The sequence below is a fragment of the Protopterus annectens genome, chromosome 9.part0 (genome assembly GCF_019279795.1).
Source record: "Protopterus annectens isolate FY-2018-M chromosome 9.part0, PAN1.0, whole genome shotgun sequence".
NCBI lineage: Eukaryota > Metazoa > Chordata > Ceratodontiformes > Protopteridae > Protopterus > Protopterus annectens.
Genome location: NC_056743.1, coordinates 1,703,608,741 through 1,703,636,011, shown reverse-complemented (window position 1 = coordinate 1,703,636,011; position 27,271 = coordinate 1,703,608,741). Strand labels below are relative to the sequence as shown.

General features: G+C 45.4%; 1 protein-coding gene across 2 annotated transcripts in view; it reads right to left on the bottom strand.

Moving 5' to 3' along the window:
* The window catches only part of CDC37 (cell division cycle 37, HSP90 cochaperone), a 935,136-nt gene that overhangs the window by 321,644 nt on the left and 586,221 nt on the right, over window positions 1-27,271 (bottom strand). For both annotated transcript variants that reach the window (XM_044084570.1, XM_044084571.1), the window contains exon 5: window positions 24,764-24,886. In XM_044084570.1, the coding sequence (XP_043940505.1) occupies window positions 24,764-24,886 (123 nt within the window). The remainder of the gene's footprint in view (window positions 1-24,763; window positions 24,887-27,271) is intronic.

Here is a 27,271-nt window from a genome sequence, read left to right as displayed (position 1 = left end):
AGATACTGGCTAAGGCTCTAGCCACCCCTATAGTGCATTTTTTAGGCAAGGTTCAAATGACATTCACCACCGTAACAGGTACAAGCAAGAAAAATCTGAGGGTATTGCTACTCAATGCTAGAAGTCTAAACCTCAAAATGCACTCACTCGAGGCACTCCTTAAAATAGAGAACATTGACGTCTGTGCAGTGAGAGACCTGGTTCAAGGCTCCACAGAGTACCCCTGCATTACCAGGCTATAATTCATATCACATCTTTCGGCTACCTAACATGGACCGAAACACTAAAGGCGGAGGCGTGTCCATATTCATTAAGGATAGCCACACCTCCAGGTTAGTTGCTCAGCATAATGCATCCGAGATTATCCAAGTGCAACTAACTCTGGGCAAGACCGCAATCCACATTGTAGCTTGCTACAGATCCCCCACCATGCCCCAAGATTCCCACTCCTCATTTCTTGATACACTGGAAAATGTTAGGGTACAACCTAACACCCTAATAATGGGCGATTTCAACTACCTCACCATTAACTGCGAAAACTACTCATGTACCAACTCTTGTGCTCAACGTTTTCTGGAATTCATAAATTCCAATGCCTTAGATCAACTTATCAACACCCCCACCAGGGGCAGCAATATCCTAGACCTGGTTATTACCAACATGGGCAACCGGTGCTCCACACCAGAGGTCAATTCCTCGTTGGTCAGATCTGACCACAAGCTAATCACCCTAGACATCCACATCCCTCCCCCACCCAATAGGGAAACCACAGTAAAAAATTTCTCCAAAGCCAACTTCACGCTTCCTAAGACAGAAGTGGCAAACTTCATGACACCCAAGCTGATGGACAATAGAGGTAAGACTTCTGAATCCTACACAAATGCACTTTATAAGCACTTAAACGAGTGAATGGATCGTGCAATCCCTAACAGAACCAACATGCTATCCTCCAAAAAAAAGGAAGCCAATCTGGTGGTCCCCTGCCATAAACAAACTCTACAACAGAAGAAACAAACTGTTGCAAAAAAGAGTAAACCCCATGATCGCCTCAGTAAGAAGATGAGATCCCTCATAAAATCCTCCAAAGCTAGTTACGAAAACAAAATCACCACTGACTCTAAAGACAACCACAAAGCATTCTATAGCCATGTCAAGAATCTCAATGGCAACACTCAGATCTGCTCTGAGTTACACCACAATGGCACTAAATATACAGAACCAACAGATATTGCCAACATCCTGGCAGATAGGTTCAGTGCTAACTTTACCCCCTGTCATCCCCTAAAGGGCCCATCTCTATACCAGAAGAATGCAAAGTTCCTGTATTCATGACTGCTCAGGTAAAAAAACACACTATCCAAAGCCAAGAACGCAGCATCCATGGGACCTGACAACAATCCAGGCTGTGTTCTACATGAACTACAGAACGAACTGGCACCCCACCTAAGTGCCATGTTCAATCATAGCCTCACCTCAGGCTATGTGCCCACTGAATGGCACACAGCAATGGTTATCCTACTCCACAAAGGGGGAGCCACCACGGACTCCGGAAACTACTGCCAGATTAGCCTAACGAGCCTGATCTGCAAGGCTAAGGAACGTATCATCATGGAACTTATAAACAAAGACATTGGTAATCTCCAAACTCAGGACCCCACACAGTTCGGGTTTGTAAAAGGCAGATCATGTCTCCTAAACCTGACAGACTTATTTGAAGCAGTCACCAAAGCCGTAGATGAGGGTAAGGTGGTTCACACAGCCTATCTAGATCTCGCCAAGGCTTTCAACACCCTCACTCTGGAATTATAGATGAACTCACTAAACTAGATATAAATCCCTATGTCACAAGATGGGCTGCCAACTGGCTCACTGACAGAACCACCACTGTGAAAGTAGCAGACTCCAAATCCAACTTCAGACCAGTGACAAGTGGAGTACCACGATGAACATAGTACAGTTATGTACCTACCATAAATGTAGATGTTCGAGTGTATTCACTGTTGCAGTCCAGGTTACCCACCCACCATCCCCCCCTATCTTTGCTAGACCTTATCTGCACTTCTCTATTCTGTAAAACCTATGTGGTGTATTTGCTTGTAGATGAAGGAAACATGTTACTTGGTGCATGTATGCTTTATAAACATATTTTTAGCCTACCCTCTTGGGGCCATCTGACATTTGGGGAAAGAAAAACTGAAGAAAATGGCATCGGCTGCATCTTTTATACCCCTGATGCACTGACGTCAGGGAAAAGGCGACAGCAACTGACGCCGGACCTAGACTTTGGAATTTAGGCCGACTGCAGGTAGCCTGCCAGCAGGATAACCCAACTGTAATGACTGCAACAGTGAAAGACGATGAACATCTTGTCACCATAATAAACAGAACATGCTGGAGGGATAGATTCATGTCCCAGAGACTTCCCATACTCTGGAACAAACTAGTTATCTATATCAAACAAAGCTCCTCATTAGCACTCAAGAAAAATATTGATGATTGGACGGGAGATTGCAAATTCACCCCGGGGATCAATTCTGTGGCTCTGCTCGACAGTGACACAGGAAAATAATTTTCTTGGGTGGCGAAAGCCAGGGTACCTTTTGGCTAAGCTTATATAGGCCCTAGGGCCAATAGCCTACTACCTACCTATGAACATATGGGTGTGAGACGAATGAACAATAGTGGGTGATGAAGCGCTGGCCATTGAACTACAAAGGTTCACTGTAGCACTCTCTTGTAGTATCTTGCCATTGGAACCAAATAAATGTCAGCTGCCATGGACCCCTATGGCTCTGAAGATGTGTGAAGCCAGAGGGTGAGTTTGCTCCAGCAGAACTTGGATGTGAGAACGTATCAGAGTTGCACGGCGAAGAGGAAGAGCTGCAATCTCCACGGTGGTGTCCAACAGCGTGCCTATAAACTTCAGATGTTGAGGTGTATCCAAGGAGGACTTGGGTGGGTTCACTGTAATCCACTGCTGATGGAACAGGGAGAGCAGGAAATGTATGTTGTCCAGTAGTTGAGGCTTTGTGGGGGCCGTGAGGAGCCAACTGTCTAGACAGGGAAACACCTGGAGTCCCTGCAGTTGGAAATCAGCTGCCATGCATTTGGTGAACACCCGGAGAGCTGAGTTGAAACCTAAGGGCACGGCTGAACTGAAAGTGATTGGCTCCCAAGTGAAAGCAAAGAAATCTCCTGGAACAGTCAATTCTGATGTGGTAGTATGCGTCCTGGAGATCTACTGAGTACATCCAATCGTTGCCATGCAAAAGGGGCAAAATCGACTGCACAGTGACCATCCGAAACTTTGACTTCTGTACAAACAGGTTATGACAGCTGAAGTCCAGAAACGCAGGTCCCCTGTTTTCTTTGGAACTAAAAAGAAGCGGGAATAAGTTCCGTACCCCCTCTGTCCTTTGGGGACCTCTTGGATGGCTCTTTTTCGAAGAAGATTCACAAAGTACAGTTTTGTACCTACCATAAATGTAGATGTTCGAGGATTCCCTTGCTGCAGTCCTGACAATTGGGTATAGTCCGCGTCCCAGTCGGGCCGGCCCTAATATCAGAGATGTCAGAAGACCCAAAAAGACAAGTCCCAAAAACAACCTGCACCAATAAACATGTACAATATATACAGTAATATATATATATACAAAAAATATAAGCATGTAAACTCACCTACACAACCACCCTGAAACACAGGGACTGCAGCAAGGGAATCAACATCTACATTTATGGTAGGTACAAAACTGTACTATGTTCTTGCTGCAGTCAGAATCCCAAAGCAGAGGTAAGGGAGGCTGGCAAATTATAAAGTAGCAGGAGCTGACAACATGCCTTGTAAAACAGCTGTGGCAAAACCAGCTCTAGTCTTAGAGAATATAGGCAGGTGATAATGCCTAGAGAAAGTATGCACTGAACTCCAAGTAGCTGCTTCCAGAATATCCTTAGTGGCCACCCCTTAGAAATGCTGTTGAAGTGGCAGTAGCCCTAGTGGAATGAGGCCTAATCCCAGCTGGAACCTCTTTGCCATGATGGGAATAACAAAATGCAATGCAAAAGCCAATCCACCTAGAAATAGTTTGTTTTGACACAGGCTGCCCTGTGAACCCCAAAACAAAAGAAACAAGTAACTGCTGAGACTGCCTAAAATCTTTAGTCCTGCTCAGATAATAACGCAATTGCCTGTGTACATCTAAAGTGTGCAAAATCTTTTCCCCTTTATTTTGAGGATCTGCAAAGGCAAATGAATAGTTTGGTTTAAAGCCACACTAGAAACCACCTTAGGCATAAAGGAAGGATTAGTGCGTAATGATACCCTGTCCTTATGGAAAATCAAAAGGGCTCTACTGCCATAAGGGCCTGCAACTCAGACACCCTTCTTGCAGAAGTAATAGCCAACAAAAAGCAGTCTTCCATGACAAATATTTCAATTCAGCAGTAGCTGCAGGCTCAAGGTTGTAGAGTAAGTTTTTCCAACACAAAATTGAGATCCCAAGCAGGTAGCTCTACGTGGGGTCTTATATTCTTTGCCCTCTAAGAAACTGCTTGAACAAAGGATGCGAAAACAAAGGTGGGTCACAATCATAGTGAGCTGAAATTGCTGCAGCATGAACCTTTATGGAAGAGAAGGACAAACCTTTGTCCAATAATTCAGTAAGATATTGAAGAGCCACACTCAAATTAGGCTCTGAAATCTCCAAATTCTTTGCTGTACTCCAAAATAAAATCTCTTCCATTTTTCTGCGTACACTCTCCTAGTACTAGGCCTTCTAGCTTCCATAATCACATTTAAAACTTGTTGAGGAAGCTGAGACCTACCATGCTTCAACACAGAATATGCCAGGCTGTGAGATGAAGAGATTGAAGCTTGACATTGAGCAGATGACCGTCCTTCTGAGACAACAGATGAGGAATCAGAGGTAAAGGCCATGGAGGCTTCTTTACAAGACTCCTTAGAAGTGGGTACCAGTGTTGCGAGGCCAATCTGGAGCTATCAAAATCATCCTTGGCCTGTCCTGTCTGACCTTTAGTAATACCTTTGGAAGAAGAGGTAGAGGTGGAAAGGCATAGACATGAAGGTTTTTCCAACTGAAAGACAGAGCATCCACTTTCCAAGCTGTGTGATGAAACCCCTTTGTGCAATACTTTGGCAGCTGGTGGTTTAGTGGAGAAGCGAACAGATCTATGTCTGGAGTTCCCCATGACACTGTCAATTTCTGAAATACATGAAGATCCAGTTTCCACTCGTGGGGATCCATGATTTGTCTGCTTAATGCATCTGCTAGGAGTTCTGTGCTCTGGCAGAAACCTTGCCTGAAGAGTCAGTTGCAAGCTTAACGCAGTCTCCCATAAAATCATTGCTTGCCTGCATAGAGGATAAGAATGTGTTCCCCTTGCTTGTTGATGTACCACATGACAGTTGTGTTGTCTGTCAGAATCAACACCTGCCCTGGAACATCAATGCAAACTGGACTGCTAACATCTCCTTCATGTTGATATGTAGATGCTGTAGTCTGGCAGGCCACTTGTCTTGTATCCACTTTCCATTTAGATGAGCCCCAAGCAGTGTCCGAGGCATCTGTCGTTAAATCTGACTACGCCTCTGGCGGGGTTTAGGTGACATTCCTGAGCCCACCACAAGAATTCCTTTTGAAGGCAAGGTATTATTTGAATGACAGTGTCCAAATCTTGGCAGTGCTGTGTCCATACATTTTGAGATACCATTGCAGCTTCCTCATATGCAGTTTGGCATTGGGAAGCACCAGAATACAAGATGCCATGAACCCTAATGCTTGAAGGACTGTCCTTGCAGTCAGCACGGACTGATGAGATAGTTGATGGAAGTAAAGTGACAGACTGTTTTGTTTGTCCGGGGTTAAAAAGGCCATCTGGGCTGCTGTATTCAGTCTCACACCCAGAAAGCACATGTCTTGAGAGGGTACTAGACTGGACTTTATTTCGTTCACAGAATACCCTAGGCATCTTAGCACTGCTATGACATATTCCAGATGCTGTAGAAGGTGTTCCTTTTCTTGAGCTAGAATCAGGCAGTCGTCCAAGTAAGGATAAATTTGAATGCCTTGAAGCCTGAAGTAAGCTATCACTGGAGCCAGAACCTTTGTGAATACTCTTAGATAAGCCAAAGGGCAATGCAGAAAACTGATAATGAAAATCTCAGATACTTTCTGCAACTATGGGCACATGAAGGTAAGCTTCCTTGAGATCCAAAGTTACCATCCAGTGATCCTTGCCCAGCAGAGGTAACAGCTGCTGTAACGTCAACATCTTGAACTTGGGAATGTCCAGATAAGTGTTGAGGATAGATAAATCCAAAATTGGTCTCCACATGTTCCCCTTCTTTGGTACTAGGAACAGCCGAGAATAAAATCCCCCTTTCTGATACAGGGACTGGCTGAATAGCCCCTATCTGGAGTAACTGAGAAACTTGCTTGTGAGCCTCTTTTCTTTGTGTAGGAGGAACATCTGGCATGCCTTTGAAAGGGGGCATTGTGTGGAAATAAAATCTGTAACCGTGATGAATGATATCCAGCACCCATCTGTCTTGAGTGATTAAATCCCAATTTTCTTTGAAAAGAGACAATCTTCCCCCCAAAGGAGCTGCCAGGCGAGAATCCACTGGCAGCTGAAAAGGCAGGTCATTGGTTCTGCTTACGAAAGGACTGACCCCTGCCCTCACCAGAAGTCTGAGCAAGTGAACTGTCTGATCTAGGCCTAAAGAACCTTGAGCCCTGCCAGACCTACCCCTAGACTGGGAACCATAAGCAGGATATGTCCACCCCTTAGCAGGCCAATTTCTACTAAACTTGCAAAAAATCTTTAACCGTCTGCATAGACTTAGCTTTGTCCTCCATTTTCTTTAAAACTGCTTCCACAGGCGGTCCAAACAACACATCAGACTGTAAAGGAGCATCCAAAATCCTGGTCTTAACATGCTCAGCTAAATTCTGATCCTTCAACCATGCATGTCTGCGAAGAACCGAACTAGTAGCAGCCACCCTCGAGGAGGCCTGAACAGCATCAAAACCACACTGCAAAGAATGCTTACCCACTTGTTCAGACACATGAACCAAATCCAGCAATTCTTTACACTCAATACCTTCCGCCAAAGCATCCACCTTAGATTTCAATTGTGAAAGGAGATAATTCTGATATTTCAGCATATGAAACTGACAATTCAAGCCCTCATGGCTAGAGTGGAAGAAGTATATACTTTCTTACCCCACCTGTCCAAAGCCCTTGCCTCTTTATCAGAGGGTACAGGATTTTTAACCACAGAAGCTTTAACACCTTTAGGCCCCTGAGAAACAGTTTCTGGGTCGCCCTGGGACTCTTAAACAAATACTTATGAGCTTGGGCACCCTATAATACCTATCAGGTAACAGGAGCAGGAGGCAAGGAATCAGGGTTCAGAGAAGCCTCTGCAAAACATCCTCCACCACATTCAACACAGGAGGAATAGCTACCTATGCTGAGGCAAAAACAACAATTCCCTAAGCCTTTTGCTGGAGTCAGAGTAATCTTGGCCTTCCCATTTAAAGTGCTCCCTCATGGAGTGAAGGGTCTCTGAAAATGAAAAATCTTCAGGAGGAGAAGCTGAAGGAGTGGAATCATCCACATCAGAATCAGAATAAGTAGGAAACTCTTGCAAGTCTTCCACAGAAGACTCTGAAGCCTGTGAACACTGTTCAAAACTATCAAACTCCTGTTCCACCCTAGGCCTCTTATCAGGTGGGGGCATAGAACCTCTAATCAGAGTAATCAAATCTTCTGCCATTTTAAGCATATGTTTCTTAGGCACAGAGCCCGAAATGCTAGGAGAAGCCCCTACAGAAGCTGAACTTGGCCTTCCTCTAAAAGAAGCTTTGGCAACAGAAGGAGAGGCCTAACTACCTTGGGAAGAGAGGGAAGAACAGTTACCTGAGAAGCCCCTCAGCCTGGCCTACTTCCTGAGAGGCACATCCTGTAACAGTAAAGTATCTGCCTGAGACTCCATAGAGACTCCTGGCAAAACCTCAAAGGACCGGCGTCCGGGACTGCGGTTCCTCACCCTAGACTTCACTGTTTTGTCCTTGCGCTTCTTAGATGAAGCAGGCGCGGAGCATCCGGCGGCCGCTTCCCAAACACTAACCTAGCACAATCAAGCCTCCTCTTAATAAATCTAGCACAAGAGCGGCAACCAACAACGTCGTGCTCAGGCCTAAACAAGGTATACACAATGTATGATAATCCCTATGCGGTATCTGCTTCCCACAAGAAATACAGTTATTCACTTTTTCTGACATCCGGTAATATACTGTGGCAAGAAAAACCAAAATGTTAGCCAACTCTGTACTCGGTCTGAAACTCCGGTTTCGGAAAATCTCAGAACGCCAACCTGCACTCGCAAAATTGCTTCTGCATCGGACCATGCGGCAAAAGACTGAAATAGCGTCGGTCAAGTACCCTGGCGTCAGTCTAAGCGCCATGACCTCTGATATTCGGGCCGACTGGGACGCGGACTATACCCAATTGTCAGGACTGCAGCAAGGGAAGACGAAGAACATCCTAACTCTTTCTGACCGGGTGGCACATCAGGAAGAGTTCAGATCTTTGAGGGATTCTCCAGAAAGGCAATACGACAGCCCCTGGAAATAATGGTCAGCACCCACTGATCGTTGGTGATATTCGCCCAGGCTAAAGGGTGCAAGGACAACCAACCCTTATCTCCAGGGAAAGACAGTCGGGCAACGCCTCAGCGACACCGAAAAGGTTTCTCAGAGAAGAGTTTTCTAGAACCATGATTCTAAGGGCTTCCCCTGCCTCTTTGGCGACATCTGGCATTGAAACCTCTCCCCCCATCCCCTGAAAGAGCAATCATCTTGAACATCGTGCAAGGGAGGTTGCACCTTACAGAACCACATTTTCTTACCCCCTTTCTGGTTCTTAGAAAAGGACCTTAAAGGATTAGAAAATTTAATCTGAACGGTTGACAATGTCTTCTCTTCCTGTTCACTGTGGGTCAACGTCTCGTTTACGCGGGGCCCAAACGCAGTGGACCCAACAGGGGAATTAAACGACATCTTGAAGGCCTCTGCGAACCCACTAGGGCACAGCCAAGCATGACACCTAATGGCAATGCCTGAACTGGCCACCCATTAAGAACCATCTGCTGCAATGCAAATTAGCCTCATGGAGGAATGAGTTACGGAATGAAGGGTGGACAGTTTGGGAGAAATAGTCTTGAATACCTCCTCAGACAAGGACCCTGTGAGGGAAGTTGACAGCTCCTTAATCAAGTCCCTTTGGAGACAGGTAAAATGGGTAAGACAGTTTAAGGCTTGCAGGCTAAAGGAAGTCAAAGTGAACATCCGCTTTCCGAATCTGTCCAGAGCTCGGACAGAACAACTCTGCTCCAACTCCTTCTTCAAGGATCATCAACTGGGACTGCCTTAGACGAGAATGTTTTATCCGCGGGGGGTGGGGGGGGCTAAGGAACTTGTCTGCTTTCTTAGGCACCAGCTCCATGGTATCGGACTCCTTTCAAGGTTGATAAAAAAGGGTCAGCGGGAGGGGACACCAAAGAAGTAGATGGGCCCATACCAAAAGCTTCCAGGGATACAGTTTCCTCCCAGGACGGGGCTTGGACAGACCTACCGCCCTTGGCTTTAAGGATCTCTAGTATGTCTCTGTAAGAGATGTCTTCTGGTGGTGATTTTGGGGACATATCCCCTTCATCAGAATCCGTATCTTCTGTTAATGACTCCATGGGGGAGTCAAGATGTCTCCTCTTCAGAACTTCCTTCGCTGGAGACTCTGGGGAAGACTCAGAAGAGGGGACCCCTATGAGGAGGCACCCAATGATGGGTAGACCAGAGAGGCTGACTGGAGGCAGGATGAGTAAATCCACTCAAATAAAAGGGCTGGGATAGGACGACCCCGGGTGGGTGAGGCAGCTCTGACAGTAGAGAAGGACCTTTTCACTGCCCAGAAAGCAGAGGGGCCAGATAAGGTCCAGTCCCCCTCACGCACTGATAGGCCTACAGCCGAGAAAGGGCCAGACTTCACAGGACCCCCCACACCACTGGACAGGAGGGGCTCAAAGCTGTCGAAGGCGGAAGAGTCAACAGGCAGAGATCTGTCTGACAAAACTGAACTCGAACCCGCCACAATAGACCCCGGAGCTGCAGCTTGGGCCAGAAGGATGGTCTGTCCTGGGGGCGTAGGCACAGAACCGATCCCGATGGGGTAGGAAAGTACAGTTGTGTACACTTACCATAAATGTAGACATCTGAGTGTATTCACTGTTGCAGTCATTACATTTGGGTTACCTGCTTGCAGGTAGCCCTCAGTCAGTCTGATTATCAAAGTCTTGGGTCCTGTGTCGGTTGCTGTCTAATCTTCCATGACGTCAGGTAGTCAGGGGTATAAAGCATGCAGCCAATGCCATTACATCAGTTTTTCTTGCCAGAGATGTCAGGTGCCCCTATATTGGCAAGCAATTATACATAAGGTTACACCTCCAACTAAAAAGCAAATACACCAGAAAGCTTTAAGCATAGTGAGCAAGAATAGAAGTATGGTCAATAGAAGTCAGGGGGCTGGAGGGAGGATAACCAGGACTGCAACAGTGAATACAGTCTAATATCTACATTTATGATAAGTGTATACAACTGTACTATGTTCTTCGTGTTTCACTGTTGCAGTCATTACATTTGGCTAGATTCCCAAAGCTAAGGAAGGGAGGCGGCAATTAGACAGCATTAGGACCAGCTAGAAGGCCCTGCAAGACTGCAGTGGCAAAACCAGCTCAGGATATAGAAAAAATTGGCAAGTGGTAATGCTTGGTGAAGGTATGTACAGAACTCCAGGTAGCAGCTTCTAGGATGTCCCTGGTAAGGACACCTCTAAGAAAGGCTGTAGAGGTAGACGCAACCCTGGTTGAATGTGGTCATATCCACTGCAGGGCAGGTTTTCCATGGTGCTTATAGCAGAAATGAACACAATGGCCTGTCCATTTCAAAATGGTTTGCTTTGAAATGGCCTTCCCCTCTGCCCCTGCAGCAAATGCAACCAGCAACTGCTCCGATTTCCTGAGAGGCTTAGTCCTGTCCAAGTAAAATCTAAGTAGTCTGTGCATGTCCAAGGAGTGCAGTATTCATTCCCCTTTGTTCTGTGGATTAGGAAAGAAGGTTGGCAAATGAATGGACTGATTAAGGGCCACACTGGATATCACCTTGGGCATAAAGGAGGGATTGGTCCTGAGGGACACTTGTCCGCATGAATGATGATGATGAAAGGCACCACTGCCATGAGGGCCGGTAATTCAAACACCCTTCTTGCTGAAGTGATGGCTAAAAGGAAGGCTGTTTTCCAAGAAAGGAATTTCAACTTTGCATTTGCAGCTGGCTCAAAGGGAGGTAGAGTGAGCTTTTCCAATGCAAAGTTAAGGTCCCAGGCTGAAGTAGAGGGTCTCCTGGGTGGTCTTAAGTTTTTGGCCCCTATGAGGAATTGCTTCAGCAGTGGATGAGAGAAGAGGGATGGCTCTACATTATAATGAGCTGAAATGGCCGAGGCATGAATTTTGATGGAAGTAAAGGCCCTTGTGAAGCATCTCAGTTAAGTACTGAAGAATGTGCGGTAAATTGGGCACAGTTGTATCCTTCCCCTGTGCTTGGTTCCAGGACCAGAATCTTTATCATTTTTCAGCATAGGATTTTCTCGCAGCTAGCTGCGTTCTTCATCGACGCATGAGCCGAGTAACCCACCGCTCAGTCGCACTGCTTCTCGTCCGCCGGGGGGGGGGGGGCACCACTGCCCGCCCAGCGTCGCGCCTCGAGACGAGCATGTGAGGGTTCACGGGCGTGGTCGCGGGCGCCTGGACCGGGGTTACTGGCCCTGGCATACTTGCCTCCAGAATTACATCCATCACTTGTTTACTGAAGGATGGTAACTGAGAAATCATGAAATTAGCCAGGCTGCAAGATTCAGGGTTTGAAGCTGTGGGTGCAGAATTTGGCCCTCCTGCTGGGACAGCAGGGCAGGGGTCTGAGGCAGGTGCCATGGTTCCAGACGTGACACACTGTGCAAGAGGGGGTACCAGTGTTGGCATGGCCAGTCTAGTGCGTTAAGTATTGTCCTTGGTTTGTCCTGATTGATCTTTAATAGCACCTTGGAGAGGCAGAGGGGGAAAGACAAACTGATAGGTTTCTCCATGTGAAGGACAGGGCATCCACTTTCCAAGCTTGTCTGTGGGGAGTTCTTGTGCAAAATTTGTCCAATTGGTAGTTCTGAGGGGAGGCAAACAGGTCTATCTCTGGGCTCCCCCATTTGTTTCTCAAAATGTTGAATATCTTTGGATCCAGTTTCCACTCGTGTGGGTCCATGAGATATCTGCTTAGGTCGTCTGCTAGTGTATTTAGCTTGCCTGGCAAGAATTGAGCTTGTATGTGCACTTGGTAGCTCAAGGCTGTGTTCCACAGAGCCATGGTTAGTCTGCAGAGAGGGTATGAGTGGGTTACCCCCTGCTTGTTTATGTACCACATAACAGTGGTGCTGTCCGTATTTACCAATAACTGTCCTGGAAGAATGTGGTCCTTGAAGGTTGTCAGAGCATTCTGTACAGCTAACATTTCTTTGTGATTGATATGCAGGTGCATTAGACTCTGGTTCCATTTGCCCTGAATGCACTGTCCTGCCAAGTGAGCCCCCCCATGCATAGTCTGATGCGTCTGTTGTAAGGGTTTGGGCGGCAGGGGGTAGAGTGAATGGTAGTCCCTTGTTTTGATGGCAGGCCTCTGCCCACCAAAGGAACTCTATCTTTAGACAAGGTATGATAGGAATCACTGATTCTAGGTCCTGAGAATGTTGACACCATAGGTTTTTTAGATACCAGTGTAGTTTCTTCAGATGCAGTCTTGTAAATGGAATTAGTAGAATGAAAGAGGCCATGAACCACAGGGCTTGCAGTATTTTTCTTGCAGATAGCTGGGTCTTTGTGGCCAGTTTTTTGAAGTAGGCCGACAAGTGAACTTGTTTCTCTAGGGTGAGGTAGGTGTGAGGTAGGCCATCTGAGATGTATTCAAGCATTCTCCCAGGAATACAATTTGTTGGAAAGGTACTAGATGTGATTTATTTTTGTTTATGGTGTACCCCAGAGAAGTTAGTAATTTCTTTACAAATGCCAGATGATTTAATAGTATGCCCTGGCTTTCTGCCTAAATTAGACAATCATCCAGGTATGGGTATTATCTGAATATTTCTTTGCCTGAAAAATGCAATGACTTGAGCTAGGCACTTTGTGAATACCCTGGGCGCAGTAGATAAGCCAAAGGGCAGTGCAGAGAACTGACAGTGCATGTAGCCTGCTCTGAAGCGTAGGTATCTTCTGCAAGATTCCCTTATTGGGATGTGCAGGTAGTAAATCCAGTGTTGCCAACCAGGCATTTTTGCCTAGCATGGGAAGCAGCTGATGAACAGTTAGCATTTTGAATTTTGGGATTACCAAAAAAGTGTTTAGGATAGACAGGTCCAGGATAGGATGTGAGGAATTGTCCTTTCTGGGTACCAGGAAAAGTCTGGAGTAGAAACCATGCCCCCATTCTTCTTCTAGGACAGGCTGAATAGAACTTGATGCTTGGAAGAGAGAAAACTTGCTTTTGAGCCACTGCCCACTGATTTGGGGGTAGGTCTGGCCAACCGTTTGGGGTTGGTAAGGAGTGGAAGTGAAATCTGTATCCTTGGGGAAACTATATTTAAAACCCATTTCACTTGGGTAATGAGTTCCCCAGTTTTTTGCATGCAGGGCGATCTTTCCCCCTAAAGGAACAGTCAATTGATCAGGGCTTAGAAGGTTTAAAGTTAAGTCATTGTGACAGTTTACCATAGGGGGTGTCTTACTATTCACAGCTTTGGAAGTGGGAGCATCCCCCTGCATAGGCCTGGGAGTACCCTGGGACTGAAGCCTTGGCATTCTGCTGGTTCTGGGTTTGGACTGAGAAGGCCTGGAAGAGGCAGGAAAGGACCAATTCTTAAAAGGCCAGTGCCTACTAAATCTGGGAGACTGTACTTGCAGGAAATCTTTAACAGTCTGCATAGATTTAGCTGTTTCCTAAATCTTAAGTACTTCTTCTGCTTTGTTGCCAAAGAGGCAGTCTGGTTTAAGGGAGCATCCAGTAATTTAGCTTTAACATGATCTGACAAAGATGGCTCCTTAAGCCAAACATGCCTTCTAAGTACAGACCCTGCAAGATGCCTCTAATTAATCAAAACCACATTGCAAAGTATGTTTTCCAACTTGTTCAGCAGAATGCATTAAATCCTGTAATGCTTTATTTTCAGCACAGTCCGGAATCAACATAATTTTCTGTTTAAGCAATCCAATAATATGCTGCTGATACTTTAACATATGAAAATGGCAGTTTAAGGCCCTAATGGCCAAAGTTGCAGAAGTGTATACCTTCTTACTCCCATCTGTCCAGGGCCCTGGAATCTCTATCGGAGGGGGTAAGGGTTTTTGGCAGTAGTAGCCTTAATGCCTTTGGGTCCCTGTGAAATGGTCTAAGGATCCGCAGTAGGATTCTGAAAGAAAAACTTGAGAGAGTCAGGTACCCTGTAATACCGGTCAGGTTTTCTGGGAGCCTGAGGTAAAGAGTCAGGGGCCAGGCTAGATTCCGAGAAGGCATCATCTACAATGTCCAGTATAGGAGGGATAGCTAAAGGCCTGTGTTGAGATAGGAGTAAAAATTCCCTAATTCCCTTTTTGGAGTCAGATTAATCCTGGATTTCCAGGCGGAAATGCTCCCTAACAGTATGCAAGGTTTCACCAAAAGAGAAATCTTCTGGAGGGGAAGCAGAGGGAATGGAGTCCTCTGCACCAGAATCCTCATAAGTAGATAAGGGCAACTCCTGGTCATCAGAGAAAACAGAAATTTCAGAATCCTGATCAGACGAATCAGAAGGAAAATCAGTTCTAGGTCTCAGAGGGAGAAGAATGGATTCCCCTGCTTAGAGTAATAAGGTCTTCAGCCATTCTTATCATTTGTTTTTTAGGCATAGGGGCCTAACCATGCGGTCTGGGCATCGGTTTTCTAGGCATGGATCGAGTTTTAGGCCTTGAAGAAGAAGATGGCTTCGGTTTAATATGCAAGTCAGTAGGCTTGAATACACTCTCAGAAGACGGTGCCTGCACAGCTCCGGACCCATTCAAGATAGAAACATACGCAGGTTCCACAGTCGAAGCATCATCTCGCGGCATACCTGATGAGTCTTAGTTGAGGCCTGCAAATCTGAAGTAGTGGGTATCAGGGGCTGCGAAAGAGCCTGAGTACCGGCGAACTGGTGACTAGCTTAGGAAATGAGTTGTCGGCAGTTTTGGACCTATGCAGTCTGTCTCGGTCTTTATCTTTGCATTTTTTTCGGAATGTCGGTAGTCAGGTGGCTTACCGAAGCCATTTCTGGATAACTGAACCAAGTAACAAAATATTTAGATGCGAAAATGAACAGACGTCGAATAGTTCGAGGTTTGAATAAGGCACAAAACAAACAGTGAGGTACGTCGTGGTCTGGGCCTAAGCAAAGAATGCAGTACGAATTAACATTTTTGAGGTATTTGCTTTCCACAAGAAATACAATTGTTAACTTTTACTGAAAAAAAAGGATCCCAACGGGGTACTCAGCTTAGTTGAAGACTTCGGATCTGAAACTCAAAAACGAAAATTTCAGGAGTCGGCCAACCGGCACTTGCGAACTGCTTCTGCTTCGGGCACCGAATGGCAACAAAGACTGATATAATGGTCTCGGCTGCATGCTTTATACCCCTGACTACCTGACGTCATGGAAGATGAGACAGCAATCGACACAGGACCCAAGACTTTGATAATCAGGCCGACTGAGGGCTACCTGCAAGCAGATAACCCAAATGTAATGATTGCAACAGTGAAACACAAAGAACATCCAGAGTGGGGTCTGAAACTCTCATTGCCTCCAAACCGTGCACCAGTCCCTGGGAATCCAAACCAAAGTTTGAATGAGGGGAGGTTAGGTGAGGGGTGGGTGGAAGACTGGTTCCCTTGCCCTGTGGACTGGGGAAACCAGAAGCCCCAACTCAATTTGAGCTTTCAAGAAGGACCCCATCATCCTGTCCATATCCATGGGAAAAATGCTCCTGGAGGATCAGGAGGAGATGGAGAACCTGGCTGGAGAGCCATTTCTCGACCTGGAGGGTTTCCTCTTGTACTCCCTAGAGTGAGGTCTACTTAGAAAAGAAAAGGCCTGTTCTGTACCAAAGGGATCCAAGGAAAAGTACAGTTGTATACACTTACCATAAATGTAGATGTTAAGAGTGTATTTACTGTTGCAGTCATCACATTTGGGTTATCCCTACCAGGGTATCCCTCAGTCGGCCCAAATACCAGAGGCTTAGTATTTCTGCGCCGGTTGCTGTTGCTTCAGGACTGACGTCAGGTTGTCAGTAGTATAAAGAAAGGCAGCTGACGCGATTACATCAGTTTTTCTTACCCCAACTGTCAGGAGCCCCCAAGTCGGAGCCAATATATGGTAGAAGATCCCCTCCAATAGAAAGTAAATACCAAAAAGTTCCTTGCAAGGAGAGAGAGAGAGAGAGAGAGAGAGAGAGACAGGAGGAGGAGGGTGGGAAAAGTACAGTTTTGTACCTACCATAAATGTAGATGTCCGATAGGTATGCATCTGCAGTCATCACATATGGGTTGTCCTGCCAAAGGCAGCCCTTCGGTCGGCCGGATTCCAAAGTCTGGGTCCGGCGTCGGCTGATGTCGCCCTTTCCCCGACGTCAGAGCGCCTGGGGTATAAAAGCGTCAGCCGACGCCATCTTCCTCAGTTTTTCTTGCCCCAGATGCCAGGTGCCCTCTAAGGAAGGCTAAAATTTGGAGAAATGCAATAAATTCCAAACATTTTCAGAAATATATATATATATATATATATATATATATATATATATATATATGTAATTAAAACAAATACACCATAATAGATAACCCCAGCTAGCTATGAGAGGGATAAGAACCCAAGAAATACCACAGAGGGGAAGGAGGGAGGGTAAACCTGACTGCAGATGCATACCTATCGGACATCTACATTTATGGTAGGTACAAAACTGTACTATCTCCTTCAAGGATGCATCTGCAGTCATCACATATGGGTAGAATACCATAGCCAATCTGGGGGTGGAGGATCTATGTAAATGATGGTGTAGCTAAAATTCCCTGCAGGACTGCCGTAGCAAAGCCTGCTCTGGATCTGGAATATAAAGGTAAATTGTAATGCTTGGAAAATGTATGCACGGAGCTCCATGTAGCAGCTTCTAAAATGTCCTTGGTAGCCACCCCTCCCAAGAAGGCTGTGGCGGTGGCTGTAGCTCTGGTGGAATGAGGTCTAATGTTAGCTGGCACAGTCTTCCATGAAAGGAGTAACAAAAACAAATGCAATTCCCTATCCATTTTGAAATTGTCTGTTTAGAAATTGCTTTTCCTTGTGCACCAGCAGCATATGCTACAAACAGCTGGTCAGTTTTTCTGTAAGTTTTGGTTCTGTCCAAGTAGTAGCGCAACTGTCTGTGTATGTCCAGGGTGTGCAGAAGCTTTTCCCCTTTGTTTTGTGGATTTGGAAAGAAGGTAGGCAGGTGAATAGCTTGGTTTAATGAGACTCTGGATACCACCTTTGGCATAAATGAAGGATTGGTTCTCAAAGAGACTCTGTCTTGATGAAAGATAAGAAATGGCTGCACTGCCATGAGGGCCTGTAACTCAGATACTCTTCTTGCTGAGGTTATGGCCGGAAGGAAAGCAGTCTTCCAAGACAGGAACTGTAGTTCTGCTGATGCTGCTGGTTCAAAGGGAGGCAGTGTTAGTTTTTCCAACACAAAGTTAAGGTCCCAAGTAGGCACTGGTGGATTCCCTGGGGGATTAATGTTTTTAATTCCTCATAGAAACTGTCTTAGGAGAGGATGAGAGAAGACAGGTGGATCAGTATTGTACTCTGCTGAAATTGCTGAAGCATGAATTTTAATGGAAGAGTAAGACAGGCCATTGTGGAGCATTTCTGCCAAATATTCCAGGATATGTGCCATGTTCATAACTGTTGCATCTAGGCCCTTTGAGGTGCTCCAGGTGTGAAATCTTTTCCATTTTGCTGAGTATGCCTTTCTTGTGGAAGGCCTGCGAGCTTCCATGATGATATCCCTTCACTCTCTTAGATAGCTTATCCTGGTGATGAATCAAGGTATTTTCCAGGCAGCTAGTTGCAGTGTTTTCAGGTTGGAATGCAGAGTTTTGTAATTGTGCTGTGTCAGGAGAAGCGGCCATTATGGAAGAAGCCATGGTTTCATCCGTGACATGCTCTTTAGCAATGGGTACCAGTGCTGTCTTGGTCAGTCCGGAGCTCTCAGAATCACTCTTGGCTGCTCTGCCTTGATCTTCAGTAAGACCTTGGTCATTAATGGAAGATGTGGGAGTGCATACACTGTTAGAGTTCTTCAGCTGAAAGAGAGGGCGTCCACTTTCCATGCTTGTGGGTGGTATGTCCTTGAGCAGAATTTCTCCAGTTGATGATTGTGTGGGGAGGCAAAGAGGTCTATGTCCGGTCTCCCCCATGTGTGTGTTATCTGATGGAAGATGTGTGGGTGCAGCATCCATTCGTGTGCATCCATGATGTTCCTGCTTAAGCTGTCCGCCAGTATATTGTCCTTTCCTGGCACAAACTGGGATTGCAGCTGTATATTGAGTGTCAAGGAAAGTTCCCACAGATTCATTGACAGTCTGCAAAGAGGGTAGGAATGGGTGCCTCCTTGCTTGTTTATGTACCACATAACTGTGGTATTGTCTGTCCTTATTAGCAGGTGGCCTTGATGTAGAAATAACTTGAAGGCCTCGAGTGCATGTATCACTGCCAGAATTTTCTTTTGGTTTATGTGCATGCGTAGCTCTATTTGTGACCATAGTCCTTGGATGCACCTTCCCTCCATGTGCGCTCCCCATCCGAGGTCTGAAGCGTCCGTTGTAATGGTTTGGCTGGCTATAGGTTTGCTGAAGGGCAGACCCCTGTTTGACTGGCTTGCTTGAGCCCACCACAGAAAATCCCTTTGAAGGCATGGGATGAGTGGTATCAAAGTTTCCAAGCTGTGACTGTGCTGAGTCCATAAACTCCTTACGTACCATTGTAGTTTCCTCATATGTAGCCTTGCTTGAGGAATCAGAAGAATGCAAGAAGCCATGTAACCCAGGGCCTGCAGGATTTTCCTTGCAGTCAGCTGAGTTTGTCTTGAAAGGTTTTTGAAGTAATCCGGTAGCTGACTTTGTTTTTCTTCTGTGAGGAAAGCCATTTGAGTGGTTGTGTCTAGATTCGCACCCAGAAAAGTTATTCTTTGGGATGGTACAAGTCTTGACTTGTGAATGTTGACTGTATATCCCAAGGCCTGAAGAAGGTGGATGGCATAAGTGTTTTTCCAAAATTTGTTGGCTGTCCGCTTGTATAAGGCAGTCGTCCAGATACGGGTATATTTGCATCCCCTGAAGTCTGCAGTGTGCAATTACTGATGCCAGGCATTTCGTGAATACTCTGGGCGCAGTAGATAAGCCAAAGGGCAATGCTGAGAATTGATAGTGCTCTGACCCTGCAAGAAATCTGAGGTGTCTTCTGCAGCTTTGTCTGATCAGGACATGCAGGTATGCCTCCTTGAGGTCCAGAGTTACCAGCCAAGACCCCTTGCCCAACATGGGAAGGAGTTGCTGTAGAGTCAGCATTTTGAATTTTGGCACAATGAGATAAGTATTTAGTGCGGACAAGTCGAGAATAGGCCTCCATTGCTTTTCTTTTCTTGGAACAAGGAAGAGTCTGGAATAAAATCATTGGCCTTGTTCTGAGAGAGGAACCTTTTCTATTGCTTTCATTTGCATTAAGTTTGAAATTTGTTTCAAAGCCACTGCCCTTTGATTTGGTGGCAGGTCTGGCATGCCTTTTCTTTTCGGTAATTTGTGGAAATGGAACCTGTATCCTTTTGTCTATTATTTGTAGAGTCCATTTGTCCCTTGTAATAATGTGCCAATTTTCTGAAAATAAGGAAAGCTTTCCGCCCAAAGGTGCTTCCAATTGAGCCCTGGTTGGCGGTGTCAAAGTAAAGTCATTGAGTCTGTCCTTGTGCAGCAGTTGTAGGCCCTGCACTACCTCTCTGGTTGGGAGGCTGCCATTGACGTCCTCTGCAGGAGCCTCTAGCTTGCCCTCTACCTCTGGCACGCCTGTTCTTGCCTCTCTGAAATCTCTCTGTGTCTGGAAAGGACCAGTTCTTGGAAGGCCAACTTCTGCTGAATCTTGGTGGTTGGACTTGCATAAAATCTTTGACTGTTTGTACAGATTTTGCCTTTTCTTCAAATTTCTTTAAGACCTCCTGAGCAGTGGAGCCAAATAACTTTTGCTTTTCCAGTGGAGCATCCAGAAGCTTTGCTTTAACATGGTCTGGCAGAGATTGTTCCTTCAGCCAAGCATGCCTACGTATGACTGCACCTGTCATAGCTGACCTACATGAAGCTTCCAATGCATCATAACCACACTGCAAGAAATGGTTGCTAACCTGTTGAGAGTTATGTACCAGATCCTGAAGTGATTTACGATCTAGGGGTTCAGGTGAAGACAGTTTTTTATGCAATTCATCTAACAAATACTCTTGGCACTGTATCATATGAAATTGACAGTTTAAAGCACTCATAGAGAGGGTAGCAGAAGTATACACTTTTTTACCCCATCACTCTAAAGCCCTGGACTCCCTTTCAGAGGGGAGTGGATTTTTTTGAAGTGACAGCTGCAACCCCTTTAGGGCCCTGGGAAATAGTTTCTGGATCAGCAGAGTGGGCCTTGTAAAGGAAAAGATGTGATTCTGGGACCCTGTAATACCTGTCGGGTTTGGCAGGGGCCGGAGGGAGAGTGTCAGGGGTTGTGCTAGACTCAGAGTACACATCATCAAATGACATTCAAAACAGGGGGAAAAGCCAAAGGTCTATGCTGAGGCAAATGCAAGAAGGTCCTTAATCTTTTCCTGGAATCAGAGAATTCCTGGCCCTGCCATTGGAAATGCTCCCTCATAGTGTGCAGAGTTTCCCCAAAAGACAGCTCTTCAGGAGGGGAGGCCGAAGGGATAGATTCCTCTGCATCAGAATCCTCGTAGGCCGAAAAAGCCTCCTCCTGGTAGTCCGAGAGAGCAGAGCCATCAGAGGCCTCATCTGAGGAATGTGGATCAGAGGGGCTCAACCCTGGGCCTTTTTTCTATAGGAGGTTGAGAGCCCCTGTCCGGATGAGGCTGAGAGCCCCTAATTAATGAAATAAGGTCCTCTGCTAGACTAAGAATCTGAGAACCTGAAGTGGGTCCCTGAGGGATAACCCTGGGAGGCATAGATTTTGAGTGTTTAGCAACTTTAGCCCTAGAGAATGCCTTAATAGACATGGATGCAGGAGGCCTGGCTGCACCACGTGCTGGAGTAGATTTGTCTAAGGGAATGGTGTCGGAAGGTTCCTGGACACCGGAATCCAAAGGAGATTCAACAACAGATACAGAAGCAGCCTCCGGGACCGAGGTTGTCAGTTGTACTGATTCGGTGGATGGAAGTACCAAGGACTCTGTTTCAGCCGAGACACTCGCGGTAGGCCTGGCCGTGGTTTCAGCCGAAAACCGCGGTCCGCGTGTGTTGGTTCTTGTACTTCCGTTTCTTAATTAAATGTGAAGTCGGAGTCTCCGACGGCATATTATAAGCAAAACTAGCCCCAAAAAATTCCTCTGCAAACTCTGCCCGACGTCTAAGGGTGTGTCGGTTGAAGGAAGCACAGGCGGCACAGGCCGAGACGTCGTGGTCTGGGCCTAGGCAAGGTACGCAGTAAGAGTGGAAATCCTTATGAGGTATTTGTTTCCCACAAGTTAAGCAATTATTAATTTTATCTGACATCGGCTGAGGCAAGAAAGAGTCCCCAACGGGGTACTTAGCTTTTGAAGTCTTCGGTTTAGCTGAATTACAGGAGCTGGCCGACCGGCACTTGCAAACCGCTTCTGCTTCGGGCACCACGCGGCAAGAAAGACTGAGGAAGATGGCGTCGGCTGATGCTTTTATACCCCAGGCACTCTGACATCGGAGAAAGGGCGACATCAGCCGACGCCGGACCCAGACTTTGGAATCCGGCCGACCGAAGGGCTGCCCGAGGCAGGACAACCCATATGTGATGACTGCAGATGCATCCTTGAAGGACATCTGTTCCAGCTCCAGCAGAAGAGGCAACCGGCAACAGGTCGAAAGACAAACTTGAGGTTGAAGGCCTTAGGGACTCGGACCCCATTAAGGCCTGCGGTTGTACATTTGCGGAGTGCAGGGACTGCAAAAGCGTCTCACTGGCTCCCGCCTAACTGACGACCAACTTAATCTCATCAGAGGACTTCATTTTCTGAGGCCTGTTGCGGTCTTTATCCTTGCATTTCTTCGGAACATCCAAAGCCTGAAGACTGGCGGATCCCATACCAACAAACTTAGGCCAAACTCCAAAATGCCTAGCCAAACTTTTAGCCCGATGATGGATAGTACGCAGCTTAAAGGAGGCACAGAGATCACAACTGGGAACGTTGTGGTCAAGGCCTAAACAAATAATGCAATAGGAATGAAAATCTCTATGGGGAATCTGCTTTCCACAGGTAAGGCAATTATTAACCTTTTCTGACATTCATTAAGGCAAGAGAAGAGGATCCCTAACAGGGTACTTAGCTGTAGTAGACAAACTCTTGTAATCGGAAACCAACAAAGTTAAACTGCCAACCGGCACTTGTGTGTGGAAAGCTTCTGCTTTGGGCTTCGTGGCAAGGAAGACTGAGGAAGTGACGTCGGCTGCCTCCTTTTGCATTGGACGCCCTGACTTCCTTTACAACTGACGGCAGCCGATGTCATTTTTATTTACCTTTGGTATTCTGGCCGATCGAGGGCTACTGGGAGCCGGATAACCCATTAGTAAGGACTGCAACAGTGAAACTCAATGAACATCTTACAGCTGTCTAACAAAGCAGCCAACAGAGGAGGTACGGCAGAAGATTTAGGCTCGTCCACCTGAAGCAATTCATACCTCTTCTGGATATCAAGATACCACAGAAGAATCCTACTTGAAGTATTCCATCACTCTGGTTACAGTGTCCCCGAAAGACAGCTCCTCCAAAGGAGACTCCGGGCTAATGGATTCCTCTTCAGAGATATAGGACAAGGGAAAAGGCATCTGAGAAGAATACGACAAAGATCCCTCATCAGACTCAGAATCCTCAACCGAGCAAACAGGTTCCCTTGGCCTTTTAGTAGGAGTTAAGTCTAAGGTGGAGTAGGCACAGAAACCTCTTGGGGAGGCTTCAGGGTCATTCAGGTATTAAATGGGCCTTGAGTAAACTCCAGCCATTCCCTTTGAGGGTCTTTAGGACATTAAGAAGAATGTTTAATCTTAACTTTTTTTTTTTCCTTGGTAGGGATGTCAGTCCTAAAAGCAGAGGTTCTCACTCTGACTAGATTCAATAAGCATAACTAAAACCTCTTCCCTGACCAGAATATGAAGAATCCCTGAATCCCTCTAGAGCACTCTAAAATAAACTGCTGTTCCCCTCAACATCCAAAACATACACCTGCAAAGCCTTAGAGGATACAAGAAAGGAAGGATCCATGCCAGCCTCCAACAGGATCACAGCACAGGAATACAAAGTCAACACCAGATGGGCTACAGAGATATCACTCACCTCTAGAGATGTCCAGTGGAGGCAGGACAACCAAAGAATCGGCCAAGATTTCTTGACCTTCTTTCTTAATGGTAGTACCTCGGGGTTAACTGATTCTGCCATGCTACCTGGGATAAGTGTTTAAGCTGCTGGTTCTCAAAAGAGATGGTCAGGGAAGACAACCAGCTTCTAAGAATCTTGGATACAAACGCCTTATAAATACTACAGGAGGTATGATCGTGCGAAGCACCTAAACAAAACTGACACTGCTCTTCACTGTCCTTATGGTGAATCTGCCTCCAACACTGTCATTTTCCATTCTTGCATGGCATAAACTCCAGGTACCCCAAAGCAAACAAGGCCAACAGTAAAAAAGGAACAGAGACCACAATGGGGCACTTATCTAATGGCTATATACAGCTCAGCGAAGCTATCAATGGTCTGGGTATGTGGAAAGTGTCCTCAAGCTCTGGAGGAAGGCCGATCATTATTATCCTAACAAGATACAACATGTTCTACTGCAGCAGTGAGCAAATTATGACAGTTATTAGTTGCAAAGAGGAAAGAAAGGGAATGGACACTGTAGGGGAGGAGGATGCAGTGAATTCATGGGGCAGGGAACTGTAGGGAATGAAGTTCAAGTGAATAAAGAGGCTTTGGTTGGTATCTTAGGGCTTTGAGCAGTATGTTTTTATGTGGTGAATAAAGCTGAGTACTACACTGGCAGTTGGTCGACCAACATTTTTGAAGCATTTCCATGCAGCAGGCTAAGAAACCCCATATTACATCTTAAAGGGCATCAAATCATTCACTGCTAGAACAAGCAGGCAAAGAAAAGCCAAAGAGCAAAACACAGAAGTTAATTTGTTAACTGGCCAAATGACAGTTTTTCACCTAAATATGCAGTGAAGGACTGCTGTGATGACATCATAAAATTCACCCTTTGGTTTCAGCAATTCTTAACTTATGATATAAAAAGAGATCATACTAACAGATGCAGCCTAAACTTACCTTGATTTTAGTGAAGAACTGCCGGAAACATGCTCTTGGGTCCACCTTGAGGCTTTTTGCCAACTCCAAAATGAACTGCATCACTATTGTCTGATGAGCAACTTGTTCCATTAGAGCATGTTTCTAAAAAAATAAATATAAAATCATTAACCAGAACCTCCTTCATAACAGTTACCCTCTTGACACTGTAAAATCTCTCAGTATAACCTCAGCTATTGTATGGAGTTTAAACTGCATTTTTTTACCCTACCACCTGCTGAATTCAGATCTGCTGTCCCTAGTGCAAGGAAATTCTAGTTATGGAACAAGTCAGCTATACATTTTGAACTTAAGTATAGTGGTTCTAAGCCTCAACATTTAAGCGTAGCTGAAGCCAGGAGGTACCCTGACAAGACCAGGCTGCAATATTACTTGAGATATTCCATCTGCCAACAGTGAAAAACTAATAAATCTCTCCTGACCTTAAGGCAGAACTATCTGGCAACCAAACAATGCCCCACTGTCATCTGCTGCATTATTCAAGATGACAAATGATACACAGACTTGAACAGGTCATTTCAAAGTCTAGGTATTGTTTAAAACAGGTGTATGACAGTCACTGAAACAACTTGAACCTTTTTGTGCTTTCAGTAATTCATAATGCTTGGGCTGTAGCCCTATTAAGAGGGCCTCTTTTGGCCTAGATTCTCTAGTAGTACACACTCCTTACTAATTAGGTGCAGACAGCCCTTTAAGTACTAGGCAGAGAGAGGAAACGTTTCCCTGAAACAGAATTTTATCAGTTCTTAGAGAAGGAGCCCTAGAAAAAAATACCAAGTCAGCCTCTGAAACTAATTCTGACAAGCAGACACACACACACAATATGCTGCTCAGGAAACAGTACTAAGAAGAGTACAGTACTCATTCTTGTACTTAAGGATAGACAAATGGTTGGAAGTTGGAGGTTTTGACTCAGTACAATGGCATTAACTGTAAAAAGGTTACTATTTGATAGTAGTCCACCTGTACTGGAAACTGAATGAAATCCCTGAGTGGTTGAGGAAACCACCAAAAGCAGGGCTCACCCTCCTAGAATGGAGATGTTAATGGAAATTAATGCATCACCTCTAAAAGTAAAGTACCGTCCATCATCACTTTCATAACAAATTTCAAATGTAAAGAAGGAATAGACATCTAGAGAGAATATCAGCTGCAGTACTCCTCCAAAGGATAAGTTGACAAGGAAAAGCAACATACCCTCAAGGAAGAGTAAGACACATCTAAGCCAAACAGATGAAGGCTCTGGGATACTGGGCAGCTCTACATAAAATTAAGATTACTACTGAAGAAAAAAAAAACTATTTCAGTATGACCAGCATAATTTCTTAAACTCTGCTTCTTCAAGGACTACACATACAGAAAATAGGTCTCTGCTAAGAATCTGAATATCAGTCTCCATGCATGAAATTAAGTGTTATAAGGACAGATACAAAACACATACCTGCAGAATTCATAAGTCACTCAGACAGAAATGCTCTCCTGGTAAATATGAGGAAGTACAAAAAATAACTTAAGCTTTTCTTCTCTTGCTTCCAAGCAGGAGCAATTGATTCAGAGATGGTTAAGAAAATGTGAAACAGGCCCACCGCCTACTGCCACAAAAGGGGATTTGGTATCTTGTTCAAAATCCTGGCAGCTGACTGTCTTCTCCAGCATCTTTTCATATTGACAAAAAAAAAGGGGGGGGGTGAGAACCATCTCTGGATGGAACTTCTACTGTCCCAAGTATAAATTGCAACCATATCCTTGTAGTGGGATATTTCAGTTTCCAGGTAGAAAACTGGCCACAAATTAAGGTTTTAGATTAAAGCAAGCCATTTTCCTATTATTTACAGCTTTAGCTGTGTTTCATTGGTCCTTCGCATTCAGTGTTTTATCTTGTACTGCATAAGCAGGGAGACACTTTTTTTCTAAGGCTCCTGAACACAAGTTTAAAAAACAAACTGGTGATTTGACTATATTTTATATCCAGTAAACAAGGAAGTAGATTTACCCTTTGGTACCTTTAAGTCACCTAGATTGCTCTGAATTTGAAGTTAAAACCATTAGAAGTCTTTCTACAGTTTGCATTGCATTTCAAGTGGTTTCTGGGTTGTTTGCTGCAATTCTGAAAAGTGACTAATTCAGTTAACAGACAGTTTTAGCTACAACTCTTCACAATATAACAACTCTCACAAATCCTATCAGTAACCAGGCTTTTGCTATATACAGGTGCAGCAAGCTGCACAGTTGCATAATGTTCACAGACGAACACCAAGCACCCTAAAACAGCTCACAACAGCCACTAGTGGAATTACATTGAGCAACTCAGCCCACAGCCACTACAAATAAGCTCAGTTTTGCACAAGATTTCCAAGCTATGCTCATCACAGTCACATACAGACCCAAGCTAAGTAGTTTACCCAAACAAGACATTCATCCACAATTACACTATCCACCCAGTAACCATCTCAGACAGTAAATCTCGTT